Source organism: Lacerta agilis, chromosome 10 (genome assembly GCF_009819535.1).
Source record: "Lacerta agilis isolate rLacAgi1 chromosome 10, rLacAgi1.pri, whole genome shotgun sequence".
Taxonomy (NCBI): Eukaryota; Metazoa; Chordata; class Lepidosauria; order Squamata; family Lacertidae; genus Lacerta; species Lacerta agilis.
This window is the reverse complement of record NC_046321.1, coordinates 25,398,862-25,416,575: the sequence shown is the minus strand read 5'-3', so window position 1 is coordinate 25,416,575 and position 17,714 is coordinate 25,398,862. Positions and strand designations below refer to the sequence as shown.

Here is a 17,714-nt window from a genome sequence, read left to right as displayed (position 1 = left end):
AAGTGTAACTTTGAAACAAAATAAAATATTAAAAGTGTATGAGAGAGTAATTATTTTTAGTTTGGATGTGATGGCTCTAGTAGTAAATACAGATGGTGTCTGATACCAGCAAGAGAACCCTTCTTCCTTTCCTTCCACTGCCATCCCAGACAGGGCTCTGTTGAGGAGGCATAGCGTTGGCTCTTTGCAGAGCCACCATCTCTTGATCAGAAGAACAGAATCTTCTCCTGCTCCTCCTCCTCTTCCCCACCTGTAAAGATGCCATTTAATCCCAGGATGCAAGGCCCAAACTTCACTGAAAGCACACACATCTCTAGTGAAGTCAAATATTGTCTTTAATAAGGAATATAAAAGGCAAAGTCTCCCAGTTACATGGAATAATTCGGCATTTCACCCCAACAAGCTCCACCCATTAACACAGTGAACGCTGTTTCCTCGGTGTGTTTTCTGATAATGCACAAAAAGTGTCCAGCCTCTGCAGCAAAGAGGAATAGCTTGTGAGGAGGAGCTCTAAGGGAAGGTTATGGCAGGGAAAGAGAGATCATGATCAATGGGGGGCCGTAGGAATTAATTTCAGAAGAGAGGCTGCCTCCTGGATGTTCCTGTTTAGGAGGCAGGAAGAACCCAGTTTTAGAAGGATTTGGTACCACTGAGAAGACATGTGCCTCCTTCCCTGTGTTACTTCATGAGACAGGTACCTTGGGCTGGCTACAGTGAACTTGGGTGTTCTTAAGGCAGTCCTTACACAACAGGCAGTGTTGTAACAGAGGCCCGCTGGGGTTGTTACCCTACTCCCAACAGTGTTCTCTGCTCATTACAAAGGGTTTCCATCGTTCCTGCTCAGCCAGGGGAGGGCAAAGGATGAAAAAGACATAGACGAGAGGGGAGCTGCTCGGTGTTACAATGCAGTGCAGCTGCCTGTAGGGCTGGTAAGAAACTAAAGATCCCACTACCGATTTCCAGCACGGCTTCTTAATGGTCTTTTCAAAAGGAAAGGAACAACGAAACTGTCTTGCCCACAAAGGAGGAAACCCAAACCCGTCGACTCCCCAGGCGACCCATTTGGCAGCTCTGCAAACCCTTCCCGCTTGTTTCTCTCTTGCGCCCCCAAATGCAGCAATGATTAATCTAACCCCAAAGCAGCCTAGAAAAGGAGGCAGGAGGAGAGGAAAGGGGGGTGGGGGGTGGGAAAGCTGTCTCTTCCCCAACACACTCTCCTTTTGCTTCCCTCCTCTCCCACCCCATGAAAGAGGAGTGCAGTGCAGCACACAGGTCCTCTTGAAACCACAGCACACCAGTCCACAGTAGGGTTCATAAAGCAAACATCGCCTCCTCTTCTTTGTCCTTCTTCCGCGGAGGGCCAGAGCTGCTGTTGGAGGAAGGAGCTCCAGTTGGGGGACTGGGAAGTGTAGGCAGCCGTTCTGCCACTTTTGCTCGCTCTTCCAGGAACTTGTCGAACTCTGGCAAGGAAGAACAAAGGGAGAAAGAGGAATCAGATCAGAGCTGGAAGAGCCCTGAGCATTGCTTCTTATGTAATCATTTCCATGGACTGGACACATTTATAATTCCAGATATATTTGGAGATTGATAGTTCACATTCACTGTTCAGGGGTACCAATTATAAACACAACTCCTTCATGCAGGACATTTCTACATGATTAAACATGGGAGCAATACATCCCAACATACCTGTGCAAGGAGAGCCACATTTTGGGATTTTTCAAAAATACCAAAGATTGAGATGCCATTTGCACAGATTGCTCATTCATAGAAAATTTTATATATATATATAAATGCGTAGACATGGAATCAATCAGCAGAAAACATCCCATGCCTGCAAGAATTCATTGGAAACGTAACCCTCAAAGGTAGGGCACAGGGTCTGCTAGCAACTTGCCTTCGCTGGTGACACCCTTTGGATCCACCGTGTCGTTTCCCTGAAAAAAAGAGAATACAAGGAAGTGTGGAAATTATGGCAGATCAAATGCAAGTGTGCAGGGCTTAATTACATGGACAGAAAATTCCATTTTTATTGGGACAGGGATCTAGTGTGTGCTTACTCACCTTGGTTTCCATCACCCATACCAGTAGAAACAGGTAACATTTTAAGGCAGAAACAGGATGACATATGGATACCTAAAGTCTACTCCCCCAAACTACCATTTTAGTCAAACAACAGCCATTGCCTTTCAGAAAGGATGAAATGCAGAGAAATTAGTTCTACACCAACATCAGAACATACAAGACTCTAAGGCAGTGGAAAAAGCAGACCCTGTTTTATCCAGTAAGAGAGGAGGCTGATTCACACAACTAACTTTTCCTGTGGCAGGCAGCTTCAGCTATGTTTTGCCTGCATTTTGTTCATGGCAAACTAGTTATTTGAGAATTGAAAACTCAGGTCATGTTGGGGGTTTATGATGATGTAACCCTGGACTGGGGTGTGTGGAAATGAAATGACCCACAGCAGATAGTGTGGCAATGCAAACCACACCTTAGCTCAATATGCTGCAAGCAGTAGGTGCTTATAGTAGTTTGCAAAGTAGTAAGAATGGGAAGGAGCATTAGAAGCAAAGGAAACTGCATAGTGACATGCCAGACCACTGATGCATGTATCTCAGTGAAGTTTGCCGCCGAGGCAGGCAATGTAGTGCCTTCCAGATGCTGTTGGACTCCAACTCCCATCAGCCCCAGCCAGCGTGGCCAATGATCAGAGATGATTTGAGTTTGAAACAACATCTGGAGGGCATCACACTGGCTATTCCTGCAAAAGGGTTTCCAACAGGCATCTTCCAGCCCTACATGGAGATGCCAGGGATGTGAAACTTTGACCTTCTGATGTGCTTTACCCCTGAGCTAGGACCCCAACTCCAGAGACAGAACATCCGAAGGCTGATTCTAGGTAGCTCTGCTGAGCATCTATTACAGAGATTTAAAAATAGAAAGTTGCCTCATACCATGTCAGACCACTGGTCCATTTAACTCAGTACTGTAGATACTGACTGGTGGCAGCTCTTTGCGGTTTTAGGCTCTACCACTCACATAGTAACTACGTTCATAATCAGCCATCACTAATAAGTAAGTGCTTTGGCTATGTTACTTACCACATCAGTAGAGAGCCACTGCTCAATATCTTCCATGATGGCAGCTTGGGGGACAGGAACCTGGCAGAGAAAGAGAAAATAACAAAGAAAGGCAGGGAAAAGCATGAATGAAACCCATCCTTGCAAAAATGCTCTCTTAACTGACAGCTGCTTATTTTACTCAGCACTGTTTTTAGGACCAGTGTCTGATGGGAAACCATTTCTTAGCTAATGCCAACATTACTTGAGAATGGTTAGATGATTCTCAGGTTCACCTTTCAAATGGCCTGGGCCTACATCTGACCATGAATGACACTGATAAACAGCTACGTCACAGACTGGGTCTTATGGTTGATATCAAGTAAGTAGTAGTTTTGGAAGTGACCCTCAAATCTGGCAAAGTTGTTCAGGCACAAGATCTATTGTGCATACATAGATTATCCAATATTATGCCACCTTGGGTGACTTTGGGAAGAAGGTCAGGATATAAATAAAATAAAATAAACTGGGAAGCCCTAGCTGATTTTTAGTCTTTATTAACACAACATGAAAAAAGTTCTATTTCGATTCTTAGCATGAAACATTGTGAAGGGGCAAGCATTTTTTAAATACAGGATTAGATTTTGGTGAATTGTGACAAGCTGGCTATCACAAGCTGCAATGTATTCCAGTGAACTTCAAATACCACAGAGCAAACTCCCCGTAGTCATGGCATTTCAAAAATATCAATATTGCAGTCTTTTGCATCCCTGGTCAATTCAGGACACACCATCCTGTTTTTCAAGCTTTCCTCCATAAATCTAAGAGGATCGGAAACTTCTGATTTTATTGAATGAAAGCAGCGAATTTGCACATTCCAGTGCCACAGGAAAGCGCTTCAGTGGATTTAACATTTTGCCACCACTTCGTGATGTTAATGCCACTCAATGCTCTCTCTACCGCCACTGAAACAAGTACATCATTATTAGTCAATTGGGATGTGGCATGTCAGATCTGCTAATGATTCTTCATTCACTTTCTCTCACCTTTCCTGTTCTTAAAGGGTCAGTTTCACTTTAAAGTAAAATTCATTGAGATTGTTAAATGCAATCTGGACCCCGCCCATCACATTGTCACTTTAGAAAATTGCTATGTTTACACCTCCAATTTGGAGCACATCTTGGGTCTGGTGGTGAGCCCAGAATTGGTGGACTGGCATGCAGGGTCCACCTGGCCTATCTGTGAACTCCTGGCTGTCTTCAGTGGGTGGCATGCATTGGAGGTTGCCTTCCTGCATGTCTGAATCTTGGGTACTTGAATGTGCCTGCCCATCTCCAGCATGCCACCTTCAAGATGCTTAAAACAATTTCGTAGAAGATAATCTCTGCTTGAGACAAAGAGCAGCTAACGGCCATGTCCTTCATATGCTCTGCTTGTGAACTGTCAGCAGCAGACGTCTAGTTATGGCTAGAAACCAAATGCTGGATTATCACTTTATGGACACTGGTGGGACCCAGGAAAGCATCTCATACAATCTTAACACCCATGGAAACATAAGGCCATGCTAAGACTATTGGACTTAGCTGAGAGGCTGATGTTGACGTTTGCAATTAAGAGAAAAATCATTGTCAATATTTACTAAAGATTGGAAACTCCTTTGCATGGAAAAGAATTGAAGTGGATTTGCATGAGGATTGAAGAAATTATTGGTTTATAGAAAGAGGAATTGTTGGGTGTTATCCTGGAGTGGATGTCTTGAATATTTTTCTATATATAGCTGACAGACAAAGAATCAGAAGTTCTATTCTTTTCCTCTCCCCCTCCCTCTCTCTTTTCTTTTAAATTTATTTTTGGATTGTGTTTTTATTTAGATTAGTTACTTGGGCATTTGATATTAACCACTGTATACTTTTTCCCCAAACTTTAATAAAATCTACTGAAAAAAAATATACAGAAGGCCATGCATAAATTCTTTGGTATTTTAGGTGAAGAGCTGAGCTATTGCTACTGAGCATATAACCTGCATATGCAGTCTAACAGAATTCTTTCTTCATCCTAAACAGAAGGGAAGAGCCTGTGTGATACATTGGATTGTCTGGAATTATACTGTAATTCCAGGAAATGAGGAAGAGGTAGGTATGGCAAGGAGAAAGGCTTACTTCCTACAACGATTCCTTCCAAAATTGGACCCTGTGCTAATCCAAGTTATGGGAAACTGCTTAAGGTGAAAAAAGTGATCTCCATAATAATGAATTTTCAAAAGTGAGGTTTTCCCTTTCACTGTGAAGAAGTGCTTCTCCTCCGCCCTCGCCAGTAATCAGATGATCCCCCAAATTCACAGATTATTAAATGCAATAAGGAATTTCTGCTTAAAAAAAAGAGAAAGAGAGAGCGCAGAGGAGAGCAACTAGCAATTCCCATAGATTACCTTAGGCAGAAGTAAAAGCAAGCAGATTCTTGCTATTAAATATTGGAAAATTTGCTTCCAAATCAAAGAAAAAGTGTAAAAGCAAAATGTCAGACTCCATCTCACCCAAGAAAGAAAAGATCCCTTTAAAGCCATTACTCAGAGCCTGAGCTATTCTTGCCTAACCTTCTTTCCTCTACCAAGGTAAAAGCTCTTACCTGCCCAGCCTCCATCAGACTGGTTAACATAACTGGAGATGTGCTGAGGTTTGAGATGGAGCGGCACAATTTAAGAAAATGAAACCAAGATCTCCTTTGCCCTTGGAAAAGCTTTCCAAGACAGAGGGAAGACAGGCATACACAAGCCAGTTGGTACAGTGTGTGGGCACACCTTGGACAAAGCATCTCAATGGGTCTTCTAATCCTGTAGCCATTTCCCTCCACCGGTCCAACTGTATATATTGAATTTGGAACTACAGAAAGCAAAATGACAGACAGCCCAATACTGATCAAGTTACTAGTGTAAGTTCCCCTTGAGCTGGCTCTTATGGATGTGGTGGAGAGAATAAGCAAAAGTGGCAGAATCCTGAAAGGGAACTTGCTGCTGGATGGAGGATATGGAAAATGGTGTGTCATTCATGAGTTCCCTTCTGTGATGTGGCAGCCTAAGAGCTGGCCAGTAGTACTAACCCCTCATCCCATAGATGTTCTCACCTAGTGGGAGAAACATCTCTAGTCTCCAGTGCAGGAGGAAAAGACAGCAACAGATCATGGATATTTCTTGAACAATTGTGGTATGGATTCCTGGATTGTGAAGTTAGCTGAAAAAGGCTTGGGGGGGGTGAGGTTATGCTAACAGATTCAGAGATCAGTTTTTATCCCACTAAGGCAGGAATGGAAAATCTCTAGCCTACCAGGCCTAGGATTGCCAGATTTCAAAAAGTAAAATTCCTGACACCCACAAAGTTGTTGAGCTTTTTTATAGGAAGACCCCAAAATTGTTAAGCATTATTGTTGAGCTTTTTAGGGGAGACCTCCCCCAAAATAGTGATGTTAAGCTTTTGGACTTGTTTCTTCTGCCTTTTCATATATCCGAGTTTTCCCTTACATTTTGACGCTTTGGCAAAATTTCCCCAACGCCATTTTTACACTTGGAAGTCAGGACATGTCAGGAGTTTTCCTGATGTATGGCAAGCCTAGCCAGGCCTCTTTTTGGTTCTGGCACTCCAATTAATGTCCCCATCCCAACCTGCACTGAACTGGCTTCATGGTCAGACTACGATGTTTCAATTCTGTGCGCTGATGAAGGAGCTCTTTTCTCAGTGCACAATGAGGAAGGCAAAGTAGAGGCATGTGTGTTAGACAGAAAGCATGTGATGTATCTAAATATGAGTGCTTTAGCCCCATCCATTCTCTGTGTTGGCCCTGCCCACGTTGGGCATGCAGCCACAAACTACTTTCCTCCAAGGGAATCCCCTCTTAGAGGGGAAAATATTCTGCACCTTTGCATTATGTTGATGAGAATATAAGCTTAAAAACGGTTCCTTGTTTTCTTTCATTGTGTTAAGATTTCTCCAGTCCATGAAGCCTTATGGCAGGGGTCCCCAAACTAAGGCCCGGGGGTCGGATGCGGCCCAATCGCCTTCTAAATGCGGCCCGCGGATGGTCCGGGAATCAGCGTGCTTTTACATGAGTAGAATGTGTCCTTTTATTTAAAATGCATCTCTGGGTTATTGGTGGGGCTAGGAATTCGTTCATTTTATTCTTCAAAATATAGTCCGGCCCCCCACAAGGTCTGAGGGACAGTGGACCGGCCCCCTGCTGAAAATGTTTGCTGACCCCTGCCTTACAGACTGTTGATTTTATTACTGGGAGAGGTTGCTTGACTTCCAGCCCAGCCACATTACTTTCTCTGATGTCTGTCCCCACACACTGTTGAGCCAACACCGCACCCTTGCATGGCAGCCTCTATTTTGCTCTTCCTTGGCAGCGACACATTCTCACCATTCCTTGGCGCATCATCCAGCTTGCGATTGGGGCTCCATCAGTGGAAGCACCTGGCTCCGGCTAGTTGAGAGAGAGTTTGCTTTCAAAGCAGCTGGAAAAGGTGGGAAATGCGGGGCAGGGTAGGGAGAAATGCAAGCGCCTTCCAGGATAAAGGGCTCATGAGCTCAGAAGGGAGAGCAGCCCCCTCTCCTACAAATTAAAGAGAGCTAGAAAATGTCCTTCTTCCTTCCCATTTTTGTTGAGACATAAACAGAGTGAGGGAGAAACCCAAACTGAGCTCATGGCTTATGACCACAAAGATATAGTTGCATTGCCTCTGGGGATGGAAAGGTGTGCAACCCCAAACCAGTTTCTTTCCCTATGGATGGATGGGAAGGTCTGAGTTGAAGAAGGACGGCCTGCTAGCCTTCTAACCCAGACCTTGAAAGAAAGCAGGATTTTAAAGCCTGTGTGATCGTAGTTAGTCCAACCTCATATACTTAACAATACACTGGGGCTCAGGGGCTAATCCGGCTGCATTCCTTGCCAGACTGCTCCACACCCTTCTCAAGTGGCTTTGCCTGGCTAGAATGTCCCATTGAACTATAATAATATCTCTTGACAGAGAGACAAGAGAGAGAAAAGAAACCTCTAATTTTGTATGGCTGGAATGTAGCCTACAGTATGATGGTGCGAGTCATATCCTTTGCCTCTGGTTCCACCACTGCATCATTGGCTTGTGGCCCCTGGAAGGTTTCTTAGGATGGAATGTGGTCCTTGGACTGGAAAAGGCCCCCCCCACCTCTGTATTAGCCCCTGGGTGGATCCCCTAGAAATTACACACACACACACACACACACACCCCAAACCTCTTTTTACTGTATTTTTTTGATTTTAAAATGATTATTTAGTTGCAGGCTTTTAAGGTTTTACATCTTGCGTTTTGATAGCTGCTACTAACTTGTTACAGCTCAGAACCATAATACACATCAGCAGTAACTGACTGTAGTATTACTGAATTAATTATTTTTACTTTATTGTCCTATCGATCGAGAATTGTTTCAAACGTTACTATGTACCGAATTCTTAAATAAACTGCTTGATATGCTGATGCTTGCTTGCTTGTTGTTGCTTTGTGCTGTGCAATTAGGTACTTATGATTTAATAGTGCGCAGTTGCATGTTCTGCCACTACCGCTGTGGGGACAGGAGAGATGTGCAAGTCGATGTTTAGGTGTTAATGAGATAGGAAAAGACACGAAACTATGTAATTAACCTCCAAAGCTGCCCTGATGAACTGAGTGAGCAATGATCTAGGTCCTACTCCCACAAGCTCCAGCCAGCATGGTCCATAGTCAGGAATTTTGAGAGTTGTAGTCCCCCCAAAAATCCCATACGGAGGGCACCATGGTATACATGGACTTACAGCTGATGTCTTGGGAAGGCAGGGGGCTAATCTTTTACATGGAGTGGCCATCGAATACCTTTATAATTAGCAACTCACCGCTGCTGTGTTCTGTTGCCGGGCATCCAAGGCTCCAGCTAGTCCTTGCCTGGCCAGAGGGTCTTCATATTTCACCCTGGAAGAGAGAAACAGGTCAAAGAGAGAAAAACCAAGCAGAGAAGCTACTGAAGGGGGGGGGGTCCTGCTTTTCCTACGTACACAGGATTTACATCCTTTGTCATAAGGAAGAATGACTGAAATTTGTTGAACGTCAACCCACACACTCTCTCATTGACAGCAGGGCCAAGCTGGGATAATTTTTGTGAAAATGTTAATATCCAAAGGACACTTTCTAACCATTCAGCAATTTTTCAGGCTGGATGCACATGTGCTAACAAGAGCCCTGATGGGCTAGGGTAGTCTAAGTGGTCATTATATGAAGTACTGACTTATTTCTAAATGGACACGCTTTGCCCTTCGTGACATAAGCTCATAGCCCAGTTGGATCAATCGCAGCACCATGATGTCATCGGGTCTAATATGGCATGCTGATTGGATGGGATCACTTGAGGATGGAACGAAACAGAGAAAGAAACGAAGAGCACCAGGTCAAGAGCAGGGGAGTGGTTGTGAATAGTCACAGACAAGCCATGGAAAAGTTTGTAGCATTATAAAAGGTTTTCAGGTTCCAGGGGGCGGAACCTGGACATTGCCAGTTTTGAAGTGGGTCTGAACCAGCGGAACATGGCTCAGTTGTACTTTGGAATCCCAACAAATGTGACGATTATCTATTTGGCTGCCATGAGTGCTCAAACACACGAAAAAGTGAGCAATGTAATTTATAAACAAATAAATAAACAAATCCCTGCGAGGCAGGGGGAGTCTGAGAACCAGTGACTTGCCCAAAAGGATGTTCTGTGAGCATTATGGCTGAACAGTGGATTTTAGCATGGCTCATCTATATCTACACCCAAAGCTTTTGCTATTATACTACCTTAGCTCTCACACATATATATGCCTAGTTAGAGATCCCAATGAAACAGGATCAAGCCCTAAAGTTGCACCAATACTCCATGAGTTTTGGGAGAGTTTATTGTGACCTTATTGCAACATGACCTAGCACTGTGAGTGTCAGCCTTGGTCCTGGTGTCAAACCCAAGCTCAGCCATGTACCAAGTGGTTCTAGGCAAGCCCTTTCTCTCCATCTCAACCAGTAACATAAAGAGGGACTGCCCTCTAGGGTTTGGAGGAAGGTAAAATGATGTAAGGAAATGTGTCTATCACGCACCTTAGAGATAGGCTATAAACAGAGATTATCCCATATATGCATACTAGGATACTCAGACCATATACAACTCCTTCATTGCTAATATACACCACACATCTAGAGTTGTGTGTAGAAGTAAGTAAATAAGTAAGTAAGTACTGGTAAGTAATTTAAAAAGAACACTCTGTGCCCAGATATTCCAAATTCTGGACCAAGAAAATTTCTGCACCCTGTATTGTTCAAATGAAGTAAGGTAAAGGTAAAGGGACCCCTGACATTTAGGTCCAGTCACGGATGACTCTGGGGTTGCGGTGCACATCTCCCTTTACTGGCCGAGGGAGCCGGCATACAGCTTCCAGGTCATGTGGCCAGCATGACTGAGCCACTTCTGGCAAACCAGAGCAGTACATGGAAACGCAGTTTACCTTCCCGCCAGAGCGGTACCTATTTATCTACTTGCACTTTGACGTGTTTTCAAACTACTAGGTTGGCAGGAGCAGGGACCGAGCAACGGGAGCTCACCCTGTCGCGGGGATTCGGACCGCCGACCTTTTGATCGACAAGCCCTAGGCTCTGTGGTTTAACCCACAGCGCCACGCGTGTCCCAGCTCAAATGAAGTACATATGCATAATTTCTCTTATTTTGTATAACAGATGCTGTGATCTTTACAATCTTGCATGATTTAGTCTAGTATTGCTAATTATGAGCACTGAAGCTTTAACCCAACCACCTCTCCACCTCCTGAGATTTCTGCAAACAATGCCTCCATGCTTTCAAGCAGAGCTTTTTAGACACAGGGACTAGAAAAGTGCCATTTATATATTAAAAGGGGGGGGGGAGAGAAAGCTGGGATTCTCAAAAAACTAAATTCTGCACTCATTGTCACATTCTGCACTTTTTCTTTGCTATTGCAGTACTATGACATGCACATAAACCTGAATGCACTTCTGTTCTACCTAAGCACATGCCCTTAAAATACATTCTACATCCCTCCACATTTCTATTTTGATTCGGGAGACACAGTGGGCAAGCTTATGCGGTGGAGATGGGCTTGGACAGACTTAACTGTTTCTGATTAATCAGTGCATGCACAACTACAACAATACCTCTGCACTCAAATATCACGACTGCCTCATTTCCTGCGAGAAATACCTTCAGTTTCAAGACCACCCCGCCAAACCTTTGCCCTCATTCTCCAATCTATGCGGATTATTTCTTACACAGGAAGGCCAACGTTTCCTTGGACGATGACATCCCAGTGGTGAGCTCCCCCAAGCCATGTCTCTGTCCCTCCCATGGTCACCGGGAACTGTTCCCTGCTGGGGCCAAGGGGTTGGGCCACTTTTGCTCAAACTTTTCAAAAAAGAGCTCGTCCGTGAAAGGCCCGCTGTGCACAATGGCGTCAAGGATGAAGTAGAGTGCCACCACCATGCCGCTGATGAGGCAGAAGGGCAAGAAGGGTTTGAGGTGCTGCCAGAAAGTCTGCAGACAGATGTTCATGGGGCTCTGGGAAGACGCACGAGCCAGCTGTGGTGGTTGCCCACAAAAGGGGTCTTGGTCTGGAAGTGAAGTCGCAGGAAGGGAGGGGGGGAAAAGGCACAGGAGAGCATGAGGGGCTGTAGAAGAGACAGTCCTGAGATGGCTTCCTGGCAAGAAAGTTAAAAGCAGGAGGCAGATAGTCCAGTTGGAGAAAGAGGAATAAATAGAAGGAGCCTCTTTATCGGAAAGATCACACCCGTCACAGGAGGATCAGGTTTTGCTGGAGAAGTTAACAGTGCTCAGTTCCAGGGTTGGGAGGAGAAGTGGCCGGAGTGTGCGCCAAGAGGTTGGGTTTCAGCATAAGATCAGCTGCTTCCAGCCTTCTCGCTCTGTGCCTTGTTTCTGCACAAATCGACTCCACTCCGCACTCGGCAAACCGTTTGCTGAGAACAACATTCGGGCAGCCTGGTACACAGGCTCACAGCATCCTCCTCCCTGTGTCTGGTGTGCTTCCTTCAGTCGGTGAACTCGACTGGCTCTTTGCGAGGGCAATCTGTGAGTCAAGAACCTTTCAGCGGCAGAAAGAGCTGCAGCAACGGCAATTAGAAGGATGCTGGCTCCCAGCCCAGTTTGCTAAGTGTTGGGGGGGGGGGTGGAGTGCATTTCGTGCTCAAGCGTAACCGCACATGCCCAAAACAAACATCTGTTTCTACAATCAGCAGGGGTCACTGAAAGGCTTCCTGCAGGTTTGCATAACCGAGCCTAGGACTTTTCCCTCAGACACATCTATGGGTTTTGGAACTACAAAGCCAAATTTGCAGAGTACAATGGAAAGACCAGATCTTCCACACCTAAGTCCTCTGCGGAATAACCATGCTTAGCATTATATACTACTTCCTGAGCACACAGAGTGCTCTGCATAATTCTAACCAGTAATCCTTCAAGCAGCCAACCTGAAAGATAGGTCATAATTATAATCAACCCCATATTGCAGATTTGGGATGGAGGGGGGAAAGGGTGGCTGTGAGAATAGTGGCTGCCCTGAAGCCAACTGGTGAATTCATGGCTGAGGTGAAATTGACCTCAGGATCTTCCTCGTAGAGTTTAGCTGAAGTGTCAGACTCATCCTATTTGCGGGAAGTAAAGGAGATGGGAAATGTTTCAAGGCAAGATCCATTCAGCAGTCACTGGCCATCAATTCCTCGTCCCCTTGATGTTCCCCCATGATGTCCTGTTGCACAGGGGGAGAGTTCTGGGGAAAACATTTGATGGCCCTTCTTCCGAGAAACCCCCACAGCTCAATTGTACATCATGGTATAGCATGTGAAGAGGCTTCTGGAGGAAAAGACTGTGGCTGTCAGAAGGAACACTGACTGCTTCAGCTGTTACTGCCATGTGGTGGCTGTGAAATAAGGCATAAGGATGTGAACAGAAGGATGTGAATCCTTGAAATTGTCTCCCAAGTTCCACAAAAAGTTTTCATTGGAGAACTTCTGGCTTGCTCTTACATTTTGGCTCTCAAGAAATCTAGATCATTGTAGCTGGGACAGCAGAAGCAAACAAGGTATGTGACTTAAGATACAGATAATGTATGGTGCAGGGGAAAGCAAACCTCCTCTTTACAGGAATATTCATTCCCTGCTTTAAAAAAAAAACCCCACCACATAGTTCAAGTCATTTTTGTATGAGATTTGTTTTCAAAACTAAGGAGGAAATGGGAAATTCCAAAACCTTGAAACTTTCACTCTAGGTAACCCCAGAGAATTTTTATAATGTATTTATTTACTTAGTATCACAATAGCTATTTCCCTCTGGGGATTGCACAAGAAAATACTAAAGCAAAATATAAAAATCATATAAATTCTGTAATGGAAAGAAGCAATGCTATGGTAAGTAAAGCAGGTGCGCATCATGAGACGAGGTTTGTCTCCTTTTCCAGGCTACAAGCATGGGCCACCGCAAGAAACAAAATACAAGTATTGGGTATGGCTGGTGTTTACTCTCCTGGAGTATTATCTGCGGCACTGAAACACAGCTCTGCTCTCCATTTGGCCCACGCTGTTAAAAATAAATTATCCATTTCACTGCTGCCAAAATTCCTGGAAGCCATTAGAGAATGACAACATAACAGACGGGGGGGGGGGGGGGAAGAGTAGTGGAGAGAGTTAAATGTTAATGAAAACTCAAGTCTTCCTTCATTAGTTCTGGTGAGGATGGACAACAGCAGCAGCAATAAACAAAACAAAAACAAATCAGTCTCCTAAAACACCAGGGTTTTAAACAGTACAGACAGTCTGCTCTTGAAATCTGGAACTCCACCACCAAAGAACATTCGGATTGGAAAATCAGAGGTGGGTGTGACGTTGGAAGAGTCATTCCTGCACTACAAGCAACCATGCAAAAGGGAAATGGAAGCTGGCGAAAGAGCAGGGACAAACATGTAGGCTTTTTCCTATCCAGAAAAACTGGGCATAAGCAGGGCTGAGCCAACAGTTTGGAAAACAAAATATGTAACAGCAATTCACTGAAAACAGAAGCTATTTTTCCCCAAAGGACTCAGCGCTGGCACTCAAGTCCCTAGGAGGCTTCAACTACACATGCTGAGTACAGGCTTGTTTGTTTCGTATCTCTTATTAAACATACTATTCATCTGACAAGCACCCTAGATTTCAGTTTTTCCTTTTTCTACTTGTGGTACACTAGAATTTAGGGCTTATCTATCTGCTTAAGCACATGGAAAAAATATCAAGGGGCAGAGGGCCATAGTTTCTAGCAAAACTAGTCCTGCATTTGAAAAAAATAAAATAAAAATTCTGCATGGATATAAACCGTATTTTGCACCAAAAGCCAAATTCCTCTGTTTCTATACATTATGCAAACCTGCATAACTTCTCTTGTTTTGAGTATGAATGAATGAACGTTCATTATTAAGCTTGAACAGCCGGCATGCAACTCTTGTATACAACACCTAATTTGCCGCAGCAGGTGCTGTCGCTTACTCTTTGCGCTGATCGGCCAAGTTGCTGCCTCGGGTCAGTGCAAACATGTCGAACTCTTCCTCCAGCTTGCCAGAATTGTTGAGGGACTGCAGTCCTGCACTGACGCTGCCGGAACCCAGATCTGCAAGGTGTAAAAAGTCAGGAACAAGGTAACATCTAACACACGTTCAGATCAGCAAAGCATAATGTGATATACTAAGATACCTGTCTGAAAATAGAATCACAGGAGGTTTCATAATTTTATGAAGGGTTGCATGCACCATGCCTCCTCTGTAAACTACCTCTCCCCTCCCTCCAACCCCCTCACCCCAAGTGTTGCTATCAGAATAAGTTATGAACATCTGCATACATTTGCAGGCTCGGCATGACTGATTCTGCTACCTTATACTAAATCAATTCTGAAGTTTTTAAAGCAAGGACTGAGGGAACATAAAGAAGAAAAGACACTGAAGCCACAAGACAGGCGAGCTAGTGGCTCCCAGAATCATGGGACTGGGGTAGGGGGGGGCAGACAAGGAAACCACACAGCAGAAGGGACACAGGTAAGTTACTCACTCATTTCTGCAAGCTGAGATGAAAGCGTGGAGGCGGCTTCTGCTTTTTTTTCTACAGCGTTAGGTCCCATATCAATCAAATTGCTTGCATTTTCTGCATTGCTTAGCTGCTTTTAAAGAGACAGAAAGTTTGCTTCGCTATTTTGAAACTATTCTCACAGCATTTCTAACTAATAATAATAATAATAATAAAATATATTACTTATACCCCACCCACCTGGCCGGGCCTCCCCAGCGTGGTTCTGCTTCGGGAGGCCACGAGTTTTGAATAACTGAGGAAATCTAAAGCACCACTCATCACCCAAAAAAGTCTGAGAAATTTGGAAATAATGGAATCAGCCTCACCAAGAATAAGGCAAAATATATAAGGCAAAATATCTGAATCCGCCACATTGAGGACTGTGCCCCTTGGTTCTAATGTGCTACTATCTTACCCTTCTAAGAAACATGAATCACAATAATAGTAGTAGTAGTAATAATAATGATGATGATGATGATGATGATGATAATAATAATAATAATAATAATAATAATAATAATAATAATAATATTTATACCCCACCCATCTGGCTGGGTTTCCCCAGCCACTCTGGGGACTTTCAACAGAGCATTAAAAACCTTGTTAGCATGCATTAAAAGGAAGGAACACTCATTCACCTTAGCAGGCTGCTGGCCAGATTGGAGCCGTTCGAACCTAAGAGAAAGAGAGAGGTGAGCAGATGAGCTCAGGTGGAAGGCTTACACAAGCTGTTTTGCTTGCAAGGAGGTGTGGGCAGGGGAACGAGCAGGGGAGGGGCGTGGGAATACCGTTCGTGGCGCAGGAAAATGTTGTTGAGGTTGTCATTGACAATGAGCAGCTCCTCTGTTAGCTGTTCATTGAGGATGCGGGGGATCAGCTCCAGCACTCGCTGCTGCATCGCTTTACATGTCCGGTTCAGTTCCTACCCATGGCAAGAGAACGTACATTGTGAAAACTGAACCAAATGGCCTAGGTTAACAAGTGGCAACTAGTAACCAGCCCGGGCTAAAAATCTGTTCCTATTGCCCGAGTCACTAGCATGATGGGTTATTTTTGTCGGCATAAGCTAAGCCCACCTCAGCACTTGCTGGCCCGAACCAAATTAAGTCCTTACTCACAGCAACAGAAGCAAACTTGTGTTGCAGCCGCTTCCTACCTGGAGCAGGTCAAGGTCGGAGGTTTCAGTTTGTCCTGGCACAAGCTCTGTGAGCATCTCAGACATCACTTTCACATTCCCATTCACCACTTCCAACTCGCTGCGTAGTTTCCCAATCTGAAAGCACATATACACCCGTTAAGTCCAGCTGGGCTTTCCACTCTCAGAGAAGGATGCAGGAAATTACCTTGTATTATCAGACTATTGATTGACCTAGCCCAGTATATGATCTGATCTCTCCAAAGACAGGCTTTCCCCCATCCTGCTGCCTGTGATGTATAGCTGTATATACATACGTGTGTGTGTGTGTGTTAGGACCTGGCCATACCCTTGCTAAACAAATGAGACCCCTGACACTGCTCCTTCAGGCACATTTTCATTACTGTTGTAACTATGGAACTTGCAACCATGGAAGAACCGGGGTTCCTTTTAATAAAATAGTCTCTTCTCCATAAGAGGAATCAAATGGCTTGTGGAATGGCTTGTGGAAAGCTGGATGTATTGCAATATCATCACTACACTGTAGAGATGAGAAGGCCTAGAAAAAACCTGGAAAAAACCGGCTTTAGGGAAGAACAGGTTTCCCTCCCCCCCCCCATTTTCCCGTTTCCCCCCCAGACCTTCCCATCTCTACTACGCTGAAGGTGAACCTACCTGCTCTGGCGTCGGTGTGATGGGGGCATCCGTGGTGGCCCCCGGAGAGACAGGGAGAGACACAGGATGCAGAATAGACTCTATTGCTTGAGGGGAGTCTGCTGCTGGTGAATTCACTCCAGTAGGGGAGCCCGAGGTATATACGGTCTAGAGAGGAATTCGTAAAATGAAAGAGAAAGTGGTTCAGTAACAGCTGAAAAAAAGCAAAGGATATTTATTTTGATTCCTACTCTCTTAATTCACCCATCAATGTTCTACGGTGATTTCTGCTTTCTTTGGTGTTTCCCTGAGTAATTTGTTTATTAATTACATTTATATGCCACCTTTATCTTCCAAGAAGCTCAAGGTAGTGTACATGGTTCTCCTCCCCATTTCATTCATACAACAACCCTGTGAGGTAGGTTAGGCCAAGAGATGGTGACTGGCCCAAGGTCACCCAGTGAGCTTCAGGGCTGAGTGGGGATTCGAACCCTGCTCTCCCAGGTCCTAGTCCAACACTCTAACCATTACGCCACACAGGCTCTCCAGTGACGAGCTGGACATGAAGCCCGCCAACCTCCTTACATTCTCTGGGCTGACCATTGATCCTCCTCTATGGATTCCGAAACAGACTGCCCTCACTGAGACGCACCCCAGCCACAGGTCCCAATGAGCTGGCAGAAACTTAGGTTTTTTTCTCTGTATGTGCAGT

At 44.7% G+C, this 17,714-nt stretch overlaps 1 protein-coding gene across 5 annotated transcripts in view; it reads right to left on the bottom strand.

Moving 5' to 3' along the window:
• Positions 1 to 317: 317 nt before the first annotated feature.
• The window catches only part of TOM1 (target of myb1 membrane trafficking protein), a 33,607-nt gene continuing 16,210 nt past the window's right edge, over positions 318 to 17,714 (bottom strand). Inside the window, exons 6-16 of one of the 5 annotated variants that reach the window (XM_033161638.1) lie at positions 17,024 to 17,170; positions 16,370 to 16,486; positions 16,002 to 16,135; positions 15,852 to 15,888; positions 15,196 to 15,304; positions 14,641 to 14,761; positions 8,955 to 9,030; positions 7,470 to 7,532; positions 3,102 to 3,161; positions 1,898 to 1,937; positions 318 to 1,460 (exon numbers count right to left, since the gene is read on the bottom strand). In XM_033161638.1, coding sequence (XP_033017529.1) covers positions 1,312 to 1,460; positions 1,898 to 1,937; positions 3,102 to 3,161; positions 7,470 to 7,532; positions 8,955 to 9,030; positions 14,641 to 14,761; positions 15,196 to 15,304; positions 15,852 to 15,888; positions 16,002 to 16,135; positions 16,370 to 16,486; positions 17,024 to 17,170 — 1,053 coding nt within the window. In that variant the 3' untranslated portion in view covers positions 318 to 1,311. The remainder of the gene's footprint in view (positions 1,461 to 1,897; positions 1,938 to 3,101; positions 3,162 to 7,469; positions 7,533 to 8,954; positions 9,031 to 14,640; positions 14,762 to 15,195; positions 15,305 to 15,851; positions 15,889 to 16,001; positions 16,136 to 16,369; positions 16,487 to 17,023; positions 17,171 to 17,714) is intronic. The other 4 variants (XM_033161639.1, XM_033161642.1, XM_033161640.1 and 1 more) reach the window with 4 other exon arrangements.